Source organism: Acipenser ruthenus, chromosome 51 (assembly GCF_902713425.1).
Source record: "Acipenser ruthenus chromosome 51, fAciRut3.2 maternal haplotype, whole genome shotgun sequence".
NCBI classification, from domain to species: Eukaryota; Metazoa; Chordata; class Actinopteri; order Acipenseriformes; family Acipenseridae; genus Acipenser; species Acipenser ruthenus.
This window is the reverse complement of record NC_081239.1, coordinates 8836677-8857339: the sequence shown is the minus strand read 5'-3', so window position 1 is coordinate 8857339 and position 20663 is coordinate 8836677. Positions and strand designations below refer to the sequence as shown.

General features: G+C 43.5%; 1 protein-coding gene across 3 annotated transcripts in view; it reads left to right on the top strand.

Moving 5' to 3' along the window:
• LOC117414326 (E3 ubiquitin-protein ligase TRIM39-like) overlaps positions 1–20663 on the top strand; it is a 34280-nt gene that overhangs the window by 2923 nt on the left and 10694 nt on the right. The window contains exons 2-13 of one of the 3 annotated variants that reach the window (XM_059015965.1): positions 1145–1231; positions 3387–3446; positions 6980–7110; positions 7593–7622; positions 7902–8006; positions 12978–13082; positions 14488–14636; positions 15381–15522; positions 16070–16207; positions 18158–18209; positions 19448–19474; positions 19560–19586. In XM_059015965.1, coding sequence (XP_058871948.1) covers positions 3416–3446; positions 6980–7110; positions 7593–7622; positions 7902–8006; positions 12978–13082; positions 14488–14636; positions 15381–15522; positions 16070–16207; positions 18158–18209; positions 19448–19474; positions 19560–19586 — 937 coding nt within the window. In that variant the 5' untranslated portion in view covers positions 1145–1231; positions 3387–3415. Of the gene's footprint in view, positions 1–1071; positions 1232–3336; positions 3447–6979; positions 7111–7592; positions 7623–7901; positions 8007–12977; positions 13083–14487; positions 14637–15380; positions 15523–16069; positions 16208–18157; positions 18210–19447; positions 19475–19559; positions 19587–20663 lie in introns of those variants that run through there. The other 2 variants (XM_034918059.2, XM_034918058.2) reach the window with 2 other exon arrangements.

The following is a 20663-nucleotide window of genomic DNA, read 5'->3' as shown; positions in this document are numbered from 1 at the left end:
CTTTTCATTGTTATTATTTACTGTGTGTTTTGTGTCATCAGACACTGGGATATAAAATAAAACACGATTGCACCATTCTTGTTTATTGATCACCTGCACACTGTTAACCACTTTACCACAGGGACTTGTATACTAACTGGCATATAAATCTAAATTCTATTTGAAACTGTTTGAGGGGCAGACTAGGACAGCCAGAAAGCTGATGTAATGTACATTGCTGACATTGCTGATAACATTTGGAGGGCGTGTACAAGAACAGAGATTTTCTTTCAAGCATAAAGAAGGTAAATCACATGAACACTGTATTTACATATCTTCTGGCGGATTGATTTGGAGCAGTGATTAAACAGTTTGAAAGATAACATCCAAAGTCCTTTACCAGAGATTAAGGCCCTCGTAATGATCAAACTATTCTGTTTTGATAGCGCTCCAAAACCAGAGGATTTATTTTAGTTTTATATTGTTTATTAAAAGAAGCCGTGTTCCATTGGAAAAGAGACATGTGGAACAAATAAACATACAGGCACCGTCCTGTTTAAACCCCTCCTTTTATCCACCAAAGACGTGTTAGGAACCCAGAACTGTGTTCAGTTATACTTAGTGTTCCACATTTTCCATTTTTATCTTAACACATTTTTCCAGGGATTTTTTTGAGTTTATTTTACATATATTAAAATAGGGATAAAATCAGTAAAGATTTGTTTTTAATTGAAACATCAGGAAAATAATCTCACTGCATCAGCTGAGGATCCAGTAACGTGGTGCGTAGGTCAGTTAAGTCCAGTGCATAGTAGGAGGGGATCAAGAGATCTGCAAGTGCAGTCTAAGCAGGGGGGTGTTGTCTCCCAAGCACTGAAAATCATGTGCCACAATCTTCACCTCTGTACTGTGTACCGTTTTCTCAGCTATGACACTGCATAGTGGCTCAAGCACTGACTCTTAGTGATCAAAGCCATTTGAATTACAGGCAATGTATCTGTCAGTCTATCTGTGACCTGTTTAGTGAGAGGATTGAGAGGCGTGTGACTGAGCCTGCTGTCAGTGCCACCTTGCCCCTAGCTTTGGAGTTGAAACAGAGAAGGTTAACATTCAGGTCTTTCAGGATTACTTGCCATTAGTTCACCTGTATGGATTGTGCTTTCAGTTTCTACAGTCACAGCAGAGAGACACCCAGCATTGAAAACAAGACCCTGACACTCAGAAGCTGTGTGGGACTCACACCTTTTAAAAGGTAAGTTACAATGTTGTTTTATTAAGGAAATGTGTAGAAAGGACCTTAAAATGTAACAATTTCTTAGAGCTGATTGATTTGAAACCTGTTCCCTGTAGAGGAACAACAGGGCATATTGTGAAGCCAGAGCAAAAGCAAAGGCCCATTTTCAGATTAAAATCGTATGAACAGTATAAAACTAACAGGAAACTAGATTTTGTGAATAAAAAACAAAGCACAACAATGATCGTGTTGAAACCACAGAATCTAAACCCTGTATCGAGAAAGGCTGCATTCTGTCATTTTAATGTTATTTTATGTTCCTGTAACATGACCCATGTGTTGATTTCTGGCACTTCTGGTGAGGAGGAGTCAGAAAACAGTGTGTGAGACGTGATGGTGATAATCGTAATGAAACAGTAGGGTTCATGTATAAGTTAATACAGTGTGTGTCGGGCCTATCTTGTATAAGAGATGTCATTTCATGCAGTTAGTGAGACAGGACCACAAAGCACAGCTAATGAAGAATCTCCACAAAATGTGTTGTACAAGGGATAGCCTGTCACAGGGATGTGTTGTACAAGGGAGAGCCTGTCACAGTGATGTGTTGTATAAGGGAGAGCCTGTCACAGTGATGTGTTGTACAAGGGAGAGCCTGTCACAGTGATGTGTTGTACAAGGGAGAGCCTGTCACAGGGATGTGTTGTACAAGGGATAGCCTGTCACAGGGATGTGTTGTATAAGGGAGAGCCTGTCACAGGGATGTGTTGTACAAGGGATAGCCTGTCACAGTGATGTGTTGTACAAGGGAGAGCCTGTCACAGTGATGTGTTGTACAAGGGAGAGCCTGTCACAGTGATGTGTTGTACAAGGGAGAGCCTGTCACAGTGATGTGTTGTACAAGGGATAGGCTGTCACAGGGATTTGTTGATTTTGTAGATGTGATTTATAATTTCTTGTGCGATACCAATGATTACAGTTGAGCTAGAGAAGCATACAATACAGTTGTATACCACGTATGTGTTATGCTTTCATCATCTTAAAACCAAAAAGCTGCATTCGGTCACTGGTCAAAGTGAAGGGTACTGTTAGATTTAATTACAGACCACACCCTGACCCTTGAATTACTCTAAAATAAAACACACACAAAAAAGAATGAAAACCCTTTAGAAATAGAAGAGATGTATATTTTTTAACAGCTGAGGTTTTATTTAATAAGAATTTTACTGTCATCCCTGATTTTACTGTGATCTGTGTGTAATGGGTGTTAAAGTCAGGTCTGGGGTTATACAAATGATCCAATGAGCTTTTTCAACATTATACACATTTATTTAACTTCTTCCTTGTTGCTGCTTATATTGTTTGTTTGTGTGTAAAGAACATGAACCGGTTTGAGCTTCATTGCTGAAGCATTCAGGCATGTCTGCCCAACCCACTGCCTGAGCTGGGCAGGATGCCAGCAACATGTTACAGCTTCATTCTAACATTACAAGAATATCTGAGATTGGTATCTCCAGGTTTATTTGTTTATTAAAAATGTTCAGTCTAAATACCTGCAGGTTCCCAACCACACTAAGTGGAAGACAGGAGTTTCAGACAGAATTAAATACCCATCAGAATATAATCCCTGCTTCCCAATCACAGAGAGACAAAGGTGTTTGAGAGGAAACAAATGAGAGTGGAAGCTGGGACTACTTCTAGTCACAAGTTCCCTGTGGGTAGAAGCCTTTATCATTTATATATATATATATATATATATATATATAGATATAGATATAGATATAGATATAGATATATATATATATATATATATATATATAGATATATATATATATATATATATATAGATATATATATATATAGATATATATAGATATATATATATATAGATATATATATATATATATATATAGATATATATATAGATATATATAGATATATATATATATAGATATATATATATATATATATAGATATATAGATATATATATATATATAGATATATATATATATATATATATAGATATATATATATATAGATATATATATATATATAGATATGATAATAAATCAGTGGCTGTGTATTGTACATGCCACTTCTCTATCTTCCATGTGGTTCTATACAGCTGAGTGGACATTGTTCCTGATCTTGTTTTCTTGTTGTGTGTCTGATCAGTTGCTGGTGTGGGATGATCAGTAGAGAAGATGGAAAAGAAAAATGCAGACCAGGAAACTGGTAAGAACACAATGATATGTATCATCTCTGTCACAGCAACAAGGAATGCTCTTCTAGTGCAGTGGTTCTACTGTCCTGCTGGATTTTGTTCCAACCGAGCTCTCAATTACTTAACTGAAACCTTAATTGAACTAATAATTTGCTTAATTTTACTTTTTAAATTGATTAGTTTACAAAATGTTGGAGAATTCAAGTTCCTTATAAAAATGTATATTTAACTTGAAATATCCAACTCTTTAAAATAAGTAAAGAGCTCTGATTAGTTCCATTAAGGTTTTCAATTAAGTAACTGAGAGCTCGGTTGGAACAAAAACCAGCAGGACCGTGGGTCCCCAGGACCGGAGTTGAGAATCACTGATCTAGTGTAAAGATAAACATCATTGTGGATATAGAACTAGAACAGGCTCTACAAGAGAAAGACCTCAGTGTTGTAATAGACTCATCGCTGTCAGCAACCACACAGTGTGGGGAAGCAATCAAAAAGACAAACACAATGCTGGGGTATTTAAAATCTCAAAAGGAGTTGACATAGTTTAGTCTAACCCAGGTGTGGACAATTCCAGTCCTGGAGGGTCGGTGTCCCTCCTGGCTTTTGTTCCAGCTGTGCTCTAAATTATTTAATTAGACCAATAATTGGTAATTGGTCCAATTAAGTAATTTAGGGCAAAGTTGGAACAAAAGCCAGTAGGGACACCGGCCCTCCAGGACCGGAGTTGCTCACCCCTGGTCTAACTAATTCTTTAAGCGCAGCACAGAAACCAGGACCAGGGGACGCAATTGCAAATTAAGTGGAGGTAGACTCAGGACATTTTCTTATGTTCCTAAAGTGCTAATATCCTAACAAATATTTAAACAAATGTCCATATGTCTCTCATTGGCAAAACAACTTCCCTTTTCTTGTACGTTGTTTGGTTTGTTTTTGACTGTGATAGCAGCTCATTACTCCTGCCTTCACACTGTAGATTCACTCTCCTTGTGCAGCAGGTATCAGGACATCACCAGCCATCACCACCATATTAACCACTGGCTCTCACTTCACTACAGTAAAACCTCCACACTGTAGATTCACTCTCCCTGTGCAGCAGGTATCAGGACATCACCACCATATTAACCACTGGCTCTCACTTCACTACAGTAAAACCTCCACACTGTAGATTCACTCTCCCTGTGCAGCAGGTATCAGGACATCACCAGCCATCGCCACCATATTAACCACTGGCTCTCACTTCACTACAGTAAAACCTCCACACTGTAGATTCACTCTCCCTGTGCAGCAGGTATCAGGACATCACCAGCCATCACCACCATATTAACCACTGGCTCTCACTTCACTACAGTAAAACCTCCACACTGTAGATTCACTCTCCCTGTGCAGCAGGTATCAGGACATCACCACCATATTAACCACTGGCTCTCACTTCACTACAGTAAAACCTCCACACTGTAGATTCACTCTCCCTGTGCAGCAGGTATCAGGACATCACCAGCCATCACCACCATATTAACCACTGGCTCTCACTTCACTACAGTAAAACCTCCACACTGTAGATTCACTCTCCCTGTGCAGCAGGTATCAGGACATCACCACCATATTAACCACTGGCTCTCACTTCACTACAGTAAAACCTCCACACTGTAGATTCACTCTCCCTGTGCAGCAGGTATCAGGACATCACCACCATATTAACCACTGGCTCTCACTTCACTACAGTAAAACCTTCACACTGTAGATTCACTCTCCCTGTGCAGCAGGTATCAGGACATCACCACCATATTAACCACTGGCTCTCACTTCACTACAGTAAAACCTCCACACTGTAGATTCACTCTCCCTGTGCAGCAGGTATCAGGACATCACCAGCCATCACCACCATATTAACCACTGGCTCTCACTTCACTACAGTAAAACCTCCACACTGTAGATTCACTCTCCCTGTGCAGCAGGTATCAGGACATCACCACCATATTAACCACTGGCTCTCACTTCACTACAGTAAAACCTCCACACTGTAGATTCACTCTCCCTGTGCAGCAGGTATCAGGACATCACCACCATATTAACCACTGGCTCTCACTTCACTACAGTAAAACCTTCACACTGTAGATTCACTCTCCCTGTGCAGCAGGTATCAGGACATCACCACCATATTAACCACTGGCTCTCACTTCACTACAGTAAAACCTCCACACTGTAGATTCACTCTCCCTGTGCAGCAGGTATCAGGACATCACCAGCCATCACCACCATATTAACCACTGGCTCTCACTTCACTACAGTAAAACCTCCACACTGTAGATTCACTCTCCCTGTGCAGCAGGTATCAGGACATCACCACCATATTAACCACTGGCTCTCACTTCACTACAGTAAAACCTCCACACTGTAGATTCACTCTCCCTGTGCAGCAGGTATCAGGACATCACCACCATATTAACCACTGGCTCTCACTTCACTACAGTAAAACCTCCACACTGTAGATTCACTCTCCCTGTGCAGCAGGTATCAGGACATCACCAGCCATCACCACCATATTAACCACTGGCTCATTTTTACAGTTCAATATTCATTCACAGCGATACACATGAATACGTGACCAATAATAACCACAGATTTTAAGAGCAGCTAAATATTTTACAAGCACCTGAGAGATGAACATGCCTGATGAATACAGACCTGTTTCTAATATGAATGTTACCGCTCCTACACTGTCTCTACCTACATCACTGCCTCTGTCTCCACAGTTACTGTTTCTAATATGAATGTTACCGCTCCTACACTGTCTCTACCTACATCACTGCCTCTGTCTCCAGTTACTGTTTCTAATATGAATGTTACCTCTCCTGCACTGTCTCTACCTACATCACTGCCTCTGTCTCCACAGTTACTGTTTCTAATATGAATGTTACCTCTCCTACACTGTCTCTACCTACATCACTGCCTCTGTCTCCACAGTTACTGTTTCTAATATGAATGTTACCTCTCCTACACTGTCTCTACCTACATCACTGCCTCTGTCTCCACAGTTACTGTTTCTAATATGAATGTTACCGCTCCTACACTGTCTCTACCTACATCACTGCATCTCTCTTCTCTCTCTCTGACAGTCCCTCACTCCCTCCCTTTCTCTCTTCTATCTCTGACAATCCCTCCCTCCCTTTCTCTCTTCTCTCTCTGACAGCCCCTCCCTTTCTCTCTTCTCTCATACCCTCTTTGTCTCCAGTTACAGGTGCATCAGGAATCCTCAGTCCCTCACTCCGTCTCTGTCTCTACAGTTTCAGGTGCATCAGGAATCCTCAGTCTCTCACTCCCTCTCTGTCTCCACAGTTACAGGTGCATCATGAATCCTCAGTCCCTCACTCCCTCTCTGTCTCCACAGTTACAGGTGCATCAGGAATCCTCAGTCTCTCACTCCCTCTCTGTCTCCACAGTTACAGGTGCATCATGAATCCTCAGTCCTTCACTCCGTCTCTGTCTCCACAGTTACAGGTGCATCAGGAATCCTCAGTTCCTCACTCCCTTTCTGTCTCCACAGTTACAGGTGCACCAGGAATCCACAGTGTTTCACAGAGTTTTGGCAGTTTTGGCCATGACTACAAGGGTATAATCCCTGCACGTGATGCCAGCTCCATGAATATCGAAAGACCTAAATTCAGCAACTATAAGGTATGGCCACATTGATCATTAGAAGATATCCTAGTTTCAAAACCCTCAATCCAGCAGCACTTCAACTGTTAGAACATGCTTCCTCCCCTCATGGCAGGAACACTACAAAAACTAACTCACCAACTCGTCTCTTCCTATTGGAGCCCTGGGCTTTCCTTTTATAGGATGTGACTGCTCCCAATTAGCACCAAGGAACAGTCACATTATCACATGTTTTTGGCAGGGACAGGAATTAACCCCACGAAAACACAAAAAAATCACCCACACTGTTTACAGGCAGAGCTCTTGCTCTGCCACACATGCTTTATGAATACGGCCCTTCATCTTTAATCAACAGCAGTTTCTTTCACCCCCCTCTTTGCAGTGCAGTGTTTCCCTATCTTCTCCATGTTTGCTGTGTAAAGCTGACACTGCAGGCTGACTCTTCAGGCTGATTTGTTTTCATACTATAGTAATTCAATGAATGAACTTTTCTTTTGCAGATTCCTGGTTTGTTGAGGAGAGTTTTCAAGGTACAGAATGAGGGGGGGTATTGTTAAATGACAGGTGAATGAGACGGGGGGGAAGAAAAGGGGAGATTGTGAGAGAGATGAGAAGGGTGGGTGTAGTTAAGTGCCATGATGTATATTATCAATTAAGAATTTCTTCTACAAAGAATATTAATTGTATTATTAACCCACAATAGTTTTGTATATGACTTCATTTTAGAAATGTGCATGTGAGCATCTACAGTAGAATAGTGAAGATCTGAACCCATCCTGAAGGTTTGTAATTATTCACTCATTCCACAGGGGTCTGATAGAAAGTCCAGACATCAAGAGGTTGGTGAATGGAGCCTGGAAGAGTGTCGACACTCCATCATGGAGCTGGTAAAGGAGCTGAACAGAGTCGTGAAGGTACAGAGAGGGAGGGGAGGAGGGATGGGAGATTGCATGTGATTGGTTTTGGTTATTACAGAGGGTGGAGGGGGGGGGGTGAAGAAAGGGACTGAAGTAGTCAGATATTGCAAAGAAGCCAAGGAGTCTTGAAGATACAGAGAGAGAGAGAGAGGGTGAAGGGTGAGGTGTGAGGAGATTGGTAATTAATTCATCCAACAAAGAAGTTAATGTACAGTATATGTACAGTAATGTACAGTACATGGAACAGAGCAGAAACAGCATTGATAGCAACAATTAGGTGTAGTCTGAGTTTCATTGAATTTCCTGTTTAAATGTAATTAAGCAATAAAGAACACTGGCGTTTTCATTATGTGTGATTTGAGGATTCTGAAAAGCATTGTGGGAAGAGAACGCAGAATATTCAATCATTTGAACCCCAGCAAAACAATAAACACACATAGCTCATCTTTGTGCCTCTACTGATTGATTCAAATCAACTCTAAAGACCCACTTGTTCTCTTTTCTTTCAATGCTCTTTAAGTCTGATATCTACATCCTAGCCCTGTATTTAATGTATTTGCATTGTTTTTTTTACTGATTGTATTTAATGTACTATACCCTGTATTTCACTGTATTTAATGTATTATGCATTGTTCCTCACTATCTTGTAAAGCGTTTGTTGATGGTGGTCCACTATGAAAGGCGCTATACAAAATAAATATTGAGTGATTGATTGAAAGCAAAAAAGGAATATAAAACACAATAACAAAACTACAAATACAAGGTGCTGCGCCTTGCAGAAAACTGGGTTTCTAAACACCACTCGGATGCACGATTTATTTTCCGCCACAAGGTGGCACTGTGATACCGTTGTTACCAACGATGGCTGGTAAAAAAAAAAACGTATTTCACCGCTCACCTATAGCGCACATGCAGGTGCATTAAATAATAGACAAAACAGAAGGCACAAAGAAAAACGAAAATAAACACTATTAACCAAAATCTTCAAAATAAAGGTGCTGCACTTTGCAGCCGATACCCCAACCGTCGCTACCCACACGGCCCAGGACTCCGTCCTACGCTCACAATTGTTCCCTCAATTGTGCCCCGCTCCGTCCGTAGCGCCTCCGCTGGATCATTCATCTAAAAAGGGCAGACCTGAGGGAACAAAAAAGTATCCGTTTATAGGCCGAGCAATCCCCATGAGCCCGCCCCCCAGCCACTCGGAGAGAGGGAAAGCCCACACAGCCTCTTCCCCACCTCTCTGTGTCACTGCCATGACTGACAGGCGGATTCCCCGGGACTGCCCCCCTCTTCCTGCAGCATCATGCATACGTCAGACGGCCAGTCCAGGTCTCCCCTGTTACACAGGAAAATGTCACTTTTATTGGTCAAGCAACGCCCCAAGACCCGCCTCTCGACCACTCAGAGAGAGAGAGATGACACACCCTCACCCAAGGTCTTTGTGTCTTTGCCATGATTGACAGGAGGATTCCACAGGGCTCCCAAACCCCCCTGTAGGATCATGCATGCATCAGATAGCCAGCACAGACCTCGCCCTGCCACACAAGCATAGACTATATCCACTATGCCTATATTCATGATCAGCATAGATTATATCCACTAGGCCTATATTCATGACAAGCATAGACTATAGTACTACACGGTTTAAACTTGATAGTCGGTGATTATGTGTGTCTTAAATTATTTAATGCTGTTTAAAATGGCAAAGAGTTCTTCTTAGCTTGAATTGTGGGATGTCGTTCCATGCCATCTCTCCTGAAGGTGAAACCATAAAACACATGAGATTATTATGCAGAGCCAACAAAGGAGTTAAACAGTGTCTTGAAGGTACAGAGAGAGGGAGGGGGGAGGGGAGTGTGTGTGTGTTTGAAGGGGTGAGGGGAGTGTGTGTGTGTTTGAAGGGGTGAGGGGAGGGTGTGTGTCAGTGTGTGTGTGTGTTTGAAGGGGTGAGGGGAGGGTGCGTGTGTTTGAAGGGGTGAGGGGAGGGTGTGTGTGTTTGAAGGGGTGAGGGGAGGGTGTGTGTGTGTGTGTTTGAAGGGGTGAGGGGAGGGTGTGTGTGTTTGAAGGGGTGAGGGGAGGGTGTGTGTGTTTGAAAGGGTGAGGGGAGGGTGTGTGTGTTTGAAAGGGTGAGGGGAGGGGGTGTGTTTGAAAGGGTGAGGGGAGGGTGTGTGTGTGTTTGAAGGTGAGGGGAGTGTGTGTGTGTGTGTGTGTTTGAAGGGGTGAGGGGAGTGTGTGTGTGTTTGAAGGGATAAGCGGAGTGTGTGTGTGTTTGAAGGGGTGAGGGGAGGGTGTGTGTGTTTGAAGGGGTGAGGGGAGTGTGTGTGTTTGAAGGGGTGAGGGGAGGGTGTGTGTGTGTTTGAAGGGGTGAGGGGAGTGTGTGTGTTTGAAGGTGAGGGGAGTGTGTGTGTTTGAAGGGGTGAGGGGAGGGTGTGTGTGTTTGAAGGGGTGAGGGGAATGTGTGTGTGTTTGAAGGGGTGAGGGGAGGGTGTGTGTGTTTGAAGGGGTGAGGGGAGTGTGTATTTGAAGGTGAGGGGAGTGTGTGTGTGTGTGTGTGTTTGAAGGGGTGAGGGGAGGGTGTGTGTGTGTTTGAAGGGGTGAGGGGAGTGTGTGTGTTTGAAGGTGAGGGGAGTGTGTGTGTGTGTTTGAAGGGGTGAGGGGAGGGTGTGTGTGTTTGAAGGTGAGGGGAGTGTGTGTGTGTGTTTGAAGGGGTGAGGGGAGGGTGTGTGTGTTTGAAGGTGAGGGGAGTGTGTGTGTTTGAAGGGGTGAGGGGAGTGTGTGTGTTTGAAGGTGAGGGGAGTGTGTGTGTGTGAAGGGGTGAGGGGAGGGTGTGTGTGTTTGAAGGGGTGAGGGGAGGGTGTGTGTTTGTTTGAAGGGGTGAGGGGAGTGTGTATGTTTGAAGGTGAGGGGAGTGTGTGTGTGTGTTTGAAGGGGTGAGGGGAGTGTGTGTGTGTGTGTTTGAAGGGATAAGCGGAGTGTGTGTTTGAAGGGGTGAGGGGAGGGTGTGTGTGTTTGAAGGGGTGAGGGGAGTGTGTGTGTTTGAAGGGGTGAGGGGAGTGTGTGTGTGTGTGTTTGAAGGGATAAGCGGAGTGTGTGTGTGTTTGAAGGGGTGAGGGGAGGGTGTGTGTGTTTGAAGGGGTGAGGGGAGTGTGTGTGTTTGAAGGTGAGGGGAGGGTGTGTGTGTGTGTGTTTGAAGGGGTGAGGGGAGGGTGTGTGTGTTTGAAGGGGTGAGGGGAGTGTGTGTGTGTTTGAAGGGGTGAGGGGAGGGTGTGTGTGTGTTTGAAGGGGTGAGGGGAGTGTGTGTGTTTTGAAGGGGTGAGGGGAGTGTGTGTGTTTGAAGGGGTGAGGGGAGTGTGTGTGTTTGAAGGGGTGAGGGGAGTGTGTGTTTGAAGGGGTGAGGGGAGGGTGTGTGTGTTTGAAGGGGTGAGGGGAGTGTGTGTGTGTGTTTGAAGGGGTGAGGGGAGGGTGTGTGTGTGTTTGAAGGGGTGAGGGGAGGGTGTGTGTGTGTTTGAAGGGGTGAGGGGAGTGTGTGTGTTTGAAGGTGAGGGGAGTGTGTGTGTGTGTGTTTGAAGGGGTGAGGGGAGTGTGTGTGTGTTTGAAGGGGTGAGGGGAGTGTGTGTGTGTTTGAAGGGGTGAGGGGAGTGTGTGTGATTTTGGGGTTGACTCTCCCAGCGCTGGTGTCGGGGGGGGGGGGGGGGGGTTCTTTTTTTAAAAAAAAAAAAAAAAAAAAAAAATTCTGAGCGCACTTTAATTAATAAACATATAAAATATATAGGCGCTGTCTAATCTAATGGGATTAGAAAAATATGCCGCAGCAAGGTAGCATTGGCGGACTGTCAATCAAAACACAAATTGGTAAATCCGAGCTAACAAGATTGTCTCTCTGAGAGGAGAACAGAGCTTTTATATACTCACGTTAGGGACTGACCACAAATGAACAACACAGAGGCTCTTTTGCTGTTAAACAATAACTCCCGGTCTTCATTGAACTTTCCCTTTCTACCCCCCGCCTCATTACATTACATTATCATCACCGGAATGTATTAAATGCTTACTGTCTTAAAGTGGCAGTACTCAAATATGAACATTACATCTCCTATCTCGTTGTCTTGTGCACACGGCAGCACTACGCACCAGGAAATCAACTTCCTCTCTGCACTGACAGGAAGGGCACGCTCCAGCACCACAACCAAACACAATTGCAACATAGATCTTAACTTATACCACTTCTCCACTGGCACATCCGACCCGTGAGGACTCGGTATGGTACGGGTACGGGTGGTTCACCACTGAATATTTATCGAGCCGAGCGAGAACCAAACCATGAAACTGTGATTTCCATCATTACGTTGCATCAGTCAGTACACTCCAGAATAAAAAACAACAAACATGACGGGCAGCGATTGTGATGAGAGAAAAGTACAGCCTTGGGACGCTGAGGATGTGCAGGCTCTAGATTCTCTGTGGGCAGATACAAGTGTTCAGGATCTGGAGTCGTGCGCCACAAATGAGAAAGTTTATGCCTGAATTTCTGACGATTTGAAGCAAATGGACATAAACCGTGAGTACTGTACACTTAACTCACACACTCAAAAACAGTGTCTTGAAGGTACAGAGACACAGCATTGACAGCAACAGTTAGGTGCAGCCTGGGTTTCATTGTTTCATTCCTGTTCAAATTGTATTAAATATAGGAGGCTGTGTGGTCCAGTGGTTAAAGAAAAGGGCTTGTAACCAGGAGGTCCCCCGTTCAAATCCCACCTCAGCCACTGACTCATTGTGTGACCCTGAGCAAGTCACTTAACCTCCTTGTGCTCCGTCTTTCGGGTGAGACGTAATTGTAAGTGACTGCAGCTGATGCATAGTTCACACACCCTAGTCTAAATAAACAAATAATAAATACATTGGTCTCTGCAGTGTTTGTGGTTAAATTCCACATTTTAATGATTTGTTATTGATTGATTTCAGAACTCTGCCATACCTGCCCCTGTGTCCAGTGAGGATACATGCAGCCTGGAAGAGTGTCGCTGCTTCATCATGAAATGGGCTGACGAGTTGGACAAGCTGGTCCAGGTAAAGAGAGACGCAGAGAATGAACCTCGAAGTGGAGACAGGGTGCAGTGAGAGCTGAGAATCAGGTTCACAGACAGGGTGCAGTGAGAGCTGAGAATCAAGTTCACAGGCAGTGAGAGCTGAGAATCAGGTTCATAGGCAGGGTGCAGTGAGAGCTGAGAATCAGGTTCACAGGCAGGGTGCAGTGAGTGCTGAGAATCAGGTTCACAGGCTGGGTGCAGTGAGAGCTGAGAATCAGGTTCACAGGCAGGGTGCAGTGAGAGCTGAGAATCAGATTTACAGGCAGGGTGCAGTGAGAGCTGAGAATCAGGTTCACAGGCAGGGAGAGCTGAGAATCAGGTTCACAGGCAGGGTGCAGTGACAGCTGAGAATCAGGTTCACAGGCAGGGAGCAGTGAGAGCTGAGAATCAGGTTCACAGGCAGGGTGCAGTGAGAGCTGAGAATCAGATTCACAGGCAAGGTGCAGTGAGAGCTGAGAATCAGATTCACAGGCAGGGTGCAGTGAGAGCTGAGAATCAGGTTCATAGGCAGTGAGCTGAGATTCAGGTTCACAGGCAGGGTGCAGTGAGAGCTGAAAATCAGATTCACAGGCAGGGTGCAGTGAGAGCTGAGAATCAGATTCACAGGCAGGGTGCAGTGAGAGCTGAGAATCAGGTTCATAGGCAGTGAGCTGAGAATCAGGTTCACAGGCTGGGTGCAGTGAGAGCTGAGAATCAGGTTCACAGGCAGGGTGCAGTGAGAGCTGAGAATCAGATTTACAGGCAGGGTGCAGTGAGAGCTGAGAATCAGATTCAAAGGCAGTGAGAGCTGAGAATCAGGTTCACAGGCTGGGTGCAGTGAGTGCTGAGAATCAGGTTCACAGGCTGGGTGCAGTGAGAGCTGAGAATCAGGTTCACAGGCAGGGTGCAGTGAGAGCTGAGAATCAGATTTACAGGCAGGGTGCAGTGAGAGCTGAGAATCAGGTTCACAGGCAGTGAGAGCTGAGAATCAGGTTCACAGGCAGGGTGGAGTGAGTGCTGAGAATCAGGTTCACAGGCTGGGTGCAGTGAGAGCTGAGAATCAGGTTCACAGGCAGGGTGCAGTGAGAGTTGGGTGTCAGGGAGATGCAACTTAATTTATATATTACAGACTGACCCTTATTAAAGCCATTGCCCTGAATCAGTTATGGAAGGAACATCTCATTTAAACAGTGACTTAGATATGAAAGTTTATATTGTTTCCATCATCACTGTGTTTCTGTGAGTCGCGGAATTCTGGATTTCTAGGAAGCAAAGTGAGGGGGCTGGGCTGGCTGAGAAGAACACGAACATCTAGGGTGGGTTTGTTCTGTTGATCAATTTCTGAGAGAACAGGAACTGCAGCCTTGAGGACTCTAACATCTTGCTCTAATTTGTTTTGTTCATAGACTCCAAAGCAAAGTGCAGGGCTGGTTGATAGAAGAAAAGGGGTGGGGCCGAGTGAAGAAGATTTCACAGGAGCAGAGGAGATGGAACAGAATGAAGGGGAGGAGCTGGATGAGATGGGGGGGTGTGGCAAAGTGGTAGGTGAATACAGGTGAGTGCAGTGCAGAGTGGATACAAAACAGACAGACAATGATTTCTAGGTGCAAGGGTGTTTATTAATTTAATTAACAATGTGCAGAGCCTTATGGCAAACACCTGTAAATAATAATGTTGGAGTGATACAGCGGCGTGTATCACTCGGTATTTGTAAATCCCCAGGTTTGACCTGCAACCAAAACTCAAGTTTTACACACCAACACTAAACACAAAACACAATCACAGTTCCTAGTGATAGTGAATAAGTGCAGGTGGTGTTTTACAGTTCTCTGTGAAATGCAGGGGTGAAAGTGATGACCGGGTTTATGCTGGCTTCTGCTACAGCTCCAGATCGTGTTATAGGAGGTCTAGTTTAAAACAAACAGACAGTTATAACACTAACAGATAAAACAAACTCACACTTTACAGGATGGTAACACAGGCCCCTTGTTGGTTGTCTCTAACCATTCACAAAGGAACAGATCACGTCAGCTATGACCCCTATTTATATCCTCGCTCATGACCCCTAGGTTAACGAGCGCATCCGCTCCTCCAGTCCTCAGATGCCACACCGTTTACTGTCTGGGTCATTGAGTTTGGATACTGTAGCTGCGCCTCTTTCCTAAATGACCAACTTCCACCTACCCTATGGAATAAATTGTCATGCCATTTAGTTACGGGTACTCTGTTCCCGTTACACAGTGCCCTCACAGGACGAGAGGGAGATCTAACACCAAGCACCATTCGATCTCTGTCACAGGGGGCTAAATGAGAAGGTGGAACATTATGAAGAGGTGGGGGAGAATGAAGGAGAGGAGCTGAACCAAGAGGAGGAGCAAAGACTGAAGGATGGTCATGACATCATCATGGAGTGGACAAGGGAGCTGAAGACAGTGCCGGAGGTAATATTTTAACACATTTCAACAGCTGGGTCTAACACACTGTGCATGAGTTAATCTCAAAAGAGGTTCCTGTATCTCATTCCTCCACACCCACACTGCTAGTGATCTGTTCTGAACACACTGTCCATGAGTGCATCTCAAAAGAGGTTCCTGTATCTCATTCCTACACACCCACACTGCTAGTGATCTGTTCTGAACAGGATATATTTTTATTTTTCATTCATGAGTTAATCACTGCTATAAACCTAGGTACATGCAGTCATTTGCTACTACAATGTAGATAGATTCATTTAGTAAATCTAGCTTCTGATATCAGGTCGTTTTTCACAGTGAGGCTCCATTTAGATTGGTATGCAGTGTTGCCAGGGAGATAGCAGAGTGCTCTCCTGTTTTGAATTCACAGCCATGGCAGGGATGTATGATACTGACATGCTTGTGTGATTCATTTGAAAACATTGCCCAACTGAAACCCTTCTCTAGAGTTCCTGACACACTGTGGTCTGGAGTGAACACTCCTTATCCTCTAATCTATATTGTCTTTAACCAGAACTCTGTTTCAGCGGGGGAGGCTGTGGAACAGGGTCTTGCAGAGCTGGTGAAGGAGTGGAAACGAGGCAAGCTGAGGAACATCTTACCCATCATGGAGTTCATCATGTGGGCCCGGATCAAGGAGGAGGCAGACAAGGTGAGAGCAGCAAGATAAACCCACAGCAGAACTCAGCTATATACTTGTACATGTGCTTTGTGTCACAGTGGAGCACACAGGGATAGGGAGATGCTCATTTCTATTTATTAGCAGAAACTCAATCATTTTATTAAACTGCACTTACTAATACTTTGCCCTATGTTAATATCTGTACCATTTGACAAATACGTCATTTGCTATATACAGTGCTGAGAAAAAGTTTGTGAACCCCTTAGGATTTTCACATATTTCATACCTAAAATGCAATTGGATCTTAATCTAAGTCCTAATAATAGATAAAGATAACCTGATTAAACAAATGACACAAAAACATGATACTTTTTCAACATTTATTCATCCACAAATGATTCAACATTCAATATCCATGTGTGATAAAGTATGTGAACCTTTAGATTCAGTAACTGGTGGCACCCCCTTGAGCAGCAATGACTTTGACTAAGCGATTCCTGTAACTGTTGGTCAGTCTCTCACATCGGTTTTGAGGAATTTTGGCCCATTCCTCCTTACAGAACTGCTTCAACTTGGTGACATTTGAGGGCTTCCTTGCTTGGACAGCTCGCTTAAGGTCCTGCCACAACATTTCGATGGGGTTTAGGTCTGGACTTTGACTAGGCCATTTTAAAATGCAGAATTTCTTCTGTAACCATTATTTTGTACATCTGCTTGTATGTTTAGGATCATTGTTTTGCTGTATCACCTACTGTTGGTTCAACTTCAGCTCACGGACAGATGGCCTGACATTCTCCTCTAGAATCATCTGATACAATGCAGAATTCATGGTTGTGTCAATGATGGCAAGCCGTCCAGGTCCTGAGGCAGCAAAGCAGCCTCAAACCATCACACTCCCACCACCATGCTTGACGGTTGGGATGAGGTTCTTCTGTTTGAATGCAGTGTTTGGTTTTCGCCAAACATAACGTTTCTCATTGAGGCCAAAAAGTTCTACCCTTGACTTGTCTGTCCAGAGAACATTGTTCCAGAAGTCTTGTGGATCACCTATGTGCTCTTTGGCGAACTTCAGACAGGCAGCAATTTTTAGAGAGCAGTGGTTTCCTCCTGGCTATCCTTCCATGAACACCATACTTGTTCAGTCTTTTTCTGATAGTTGAGTCATGAACACTCACGTTAGCCAAGGCGAGAGTGGCCTGCAGATCCTTGGATGTTACTCTGCGGTTCTTTGTGACTTCCTTGATGATTTTCCAGTTTGTTCTTGGAGAGATGTTGGTAGGATGACTGCTCCTGGGTAGAGTGACTGTGGTCTTGAACTTTCTCCATTTGTAGACTGTCTGTCTGACAGTGGATTGGGCCCCAAATCCTTAGAAATTGTTTTGTAACCCTTTCTAGACTGATGGGCATCAATAACTGTTTTTCTGAGGTCCTCAGAGATTTCTTTTGATCGTGGCATGACGTGTTTCCACACACCTGTATGGTGAAGACCAAACTCACAAAGTTTCTGATCTTTATATAGGGTGAGGCCTCCCAAAACTCACCCCTGAAGATCTACTTAATTATTTAAACACCTGATTATCCCCTTAATTGAGCTGATAAAACAAGGGGTTCGCTTACTTTTTCACATACTCTGAATCGTAATTACTTATTGTTTGTCTAATTCATACATCATTTTGTTTCAAAAGACATGGAATTGGTTAATATAAACCGTATTTGAGATTTAAGAAAGGACTGGTTTTGATTCAAGAAGGCTATCATGGTAAAATTATGGAATTTCCATAATTATCATTGGGGTTCACAAACTTTCTCGGCACTGTATTAACACAGGGCAAAGTATAATGAATTGATACAGAAGACACTCACAGACAGTCACATATAGTAACACAAGTGAAAGTATAATGAATTGATAAAGAAGACACTCAGACATCTTCGATACATTCATTTGTTTCCCACTTGACTATGAATTGTTATTGTTTTTAGGGAATTGTCACTCGGATGTGGTTCTGTAGAATGCTAAAATCTCAGAATATTGGTGAGTATGGCAAACCTGAAAAATGTAAAACTTCATCTGTGACCGTCCAGCACAAGATTTTCTTGATGACAGAGACTCGGAATCATCACATCTGTTTAATTTGCTAATTAAAAAATAAATAGAGCCATATCACATTCATAATTTATTGGAATGCCTGTAAGATGTATTGGACTTGATGTGTTGCTTCCTATGGTAGCTGCTCAGGTTGTGAGGAAACGGTCTGCCTGGTTCAAGTGCAGCCGTGTCACCTGGGATGAATGAACTCAATGGCCCGTCGGTTTAGACATGTTTCATTTGTTGTGTTTTAGACACTATTAAATCGTTTTTAATTTCTGTAAATGCCACTGCAATGGTAATTTTAAACAGAAAATGAACTAGTGTTCAGATGTCATCTCTGGCCTTTTTCTTAATCAGAAGCCTGGTCACTCTGAACTATCATTCTTGCATTGTGTGCCTGCTCTTGATTCATTCATTCATTCATGTTTTATGTTATAGTAATGTTACTGCAATAATAGAGAGAAGACAAGCACACTTGAATGATTAAAATAACAACCAACCCTAACCAAAGCGTCCCTAAATAAATGTGTATTGTTATTATTATTTATAATAAACATGATTCTAATGAATTATATCCTCACTAGTCATTTTAGAACAACACTAACCTGAGAGTTGTTCCCTTCCAATGACAAGGAGGCAGTATTTGAGTGACAGGTCACTTCTTCTGAGGGGAGCAGGTTCATCTTGATTCCTGCTGTCTTTTGAACACAAGTCGATGTTATTTCAAGTTGCACCTTGACGGGTGGAATTGTATTTCCGTGATGGAAACTGAAAATGCGCGAAGGATTCACTCAGGGAACCCAACAAGGAGGCGGGTCTCTCTGAAATGGGAAACGAGAGAATCACAAAACACAGCATGGGAACTTTCACAAGCAAAACACAGCATGGGAACTTTCACAAGCAAAACACAGCATGGGAACTTTCACAAGCAAAACACAGCATGGGAACTTTCACAAGCAAAACACAGCATGGGAACTTTCACAAGCAAAACACAGCATGGGAACTTTCACAAGCAAAACACAGCATGGGAAGTTATATAAGTAAGGTAACATTGTTAATAATTGAAAACGACACTATGAAGTTTAGACTATGATAATGGATCTTTAAAGAGATTCATCTATATTTCTTGCTGGAATATTGATGCAATTCTTTGCCAACTCTGTCTCTATCTCTTCACACAGGTGCTGGGAGATGCCTTCCTGATTCAGGTATTTATCACTGTTGTAGTTTTGTGGATTTTCAAGTGTTACATTCTACTGTTAAGAATAATCTATTTTCTTTCATTTTCTCTAGTGTGGCAGTGGATTCACAAGGCATCAGGTACTCTTTAGTTTTACTATGTGTTGCTGAAGTCTGATATTTCTGATTGATTTTTGGTAACAGTTTGTTTCTAGTACAGAAGGACAGCACTATATTGACAGTGGACATCTCTCTGCTTTACAGTTCATTTAAACCATGTTCCCCTCTTTCTCTTTGCTTCCCATCTTACTTTCACCCTTTCCCCTCTCCCTCTCTGTTGCTCCCTTCCACTTCTACCACCTTCTCCTCTTCATCGTTCCTTTCTCCTTCATCTACCTTCCCCTTTGTTCTCTATTACACCATTCTCCCTCCCCTCTCTTCTCCTGCCACTCCTCTCCACCTCTTCATTTCTCCTTTTCACCCTCATCTCTCTTCCCCTTCCTTCTCTATTTCATTGCCCTCCCTCTCCCTCTCTTCTCCTGCCTCTCATCTCTCCCTCTCTTCTCTCCATCTTCATCTCTCCTTTTCTCCCTCATCTCTCTTCCCCTTCCTTCTCTATTTCACTGTCTTCTCTCTCTTCTCCTGTCTCTCCTCTCCCCTCTCTCTTCTCTCTCCCTTCATCTTTCCTTTTCTCTCTCCCCCTCTCTTCCCCTTCTCTATTTCACTGTCTCCCCTCTCTTCCCCTGCCTCTCCTCTCCCCCTCTCTCTTCACCCCCTCTCTCTAAAAGATGCTCCCATAGTTTATTAGAAGTAGTCTTTTGTTTGTTTGTTGTTTGTTATTTAAGAATAGGGGTTAGTGTGTGGCTTAGCTAAATTACAGTTTAGATTACATTGTAATCTATTCTGGAAATCACACTTTTTCCCCTCCCTCTCTCTCCCTTTCCCTTCTATCCTTCACTTTTCCCCAATATTCTTAACATGAGTGCTTCTCCCAGGTGGCAGGTATGTACAGTACAATCTTGCTATAACAAACCTGTTGGGATCCAAGCCTTTTGTTTGTTATAGCCGACGGTTCATTACAGCCAAGGGATAATCAAAACGAGCAACAATGAAGTCGCTTGGATAGAGGAGTTAACTACCGGTAAATGAATTGCAGTATCATAATATGGGCCTGTGGCAAGGTGCCCCACCCCTGTCTGTATTTTTGTGTTATATGTT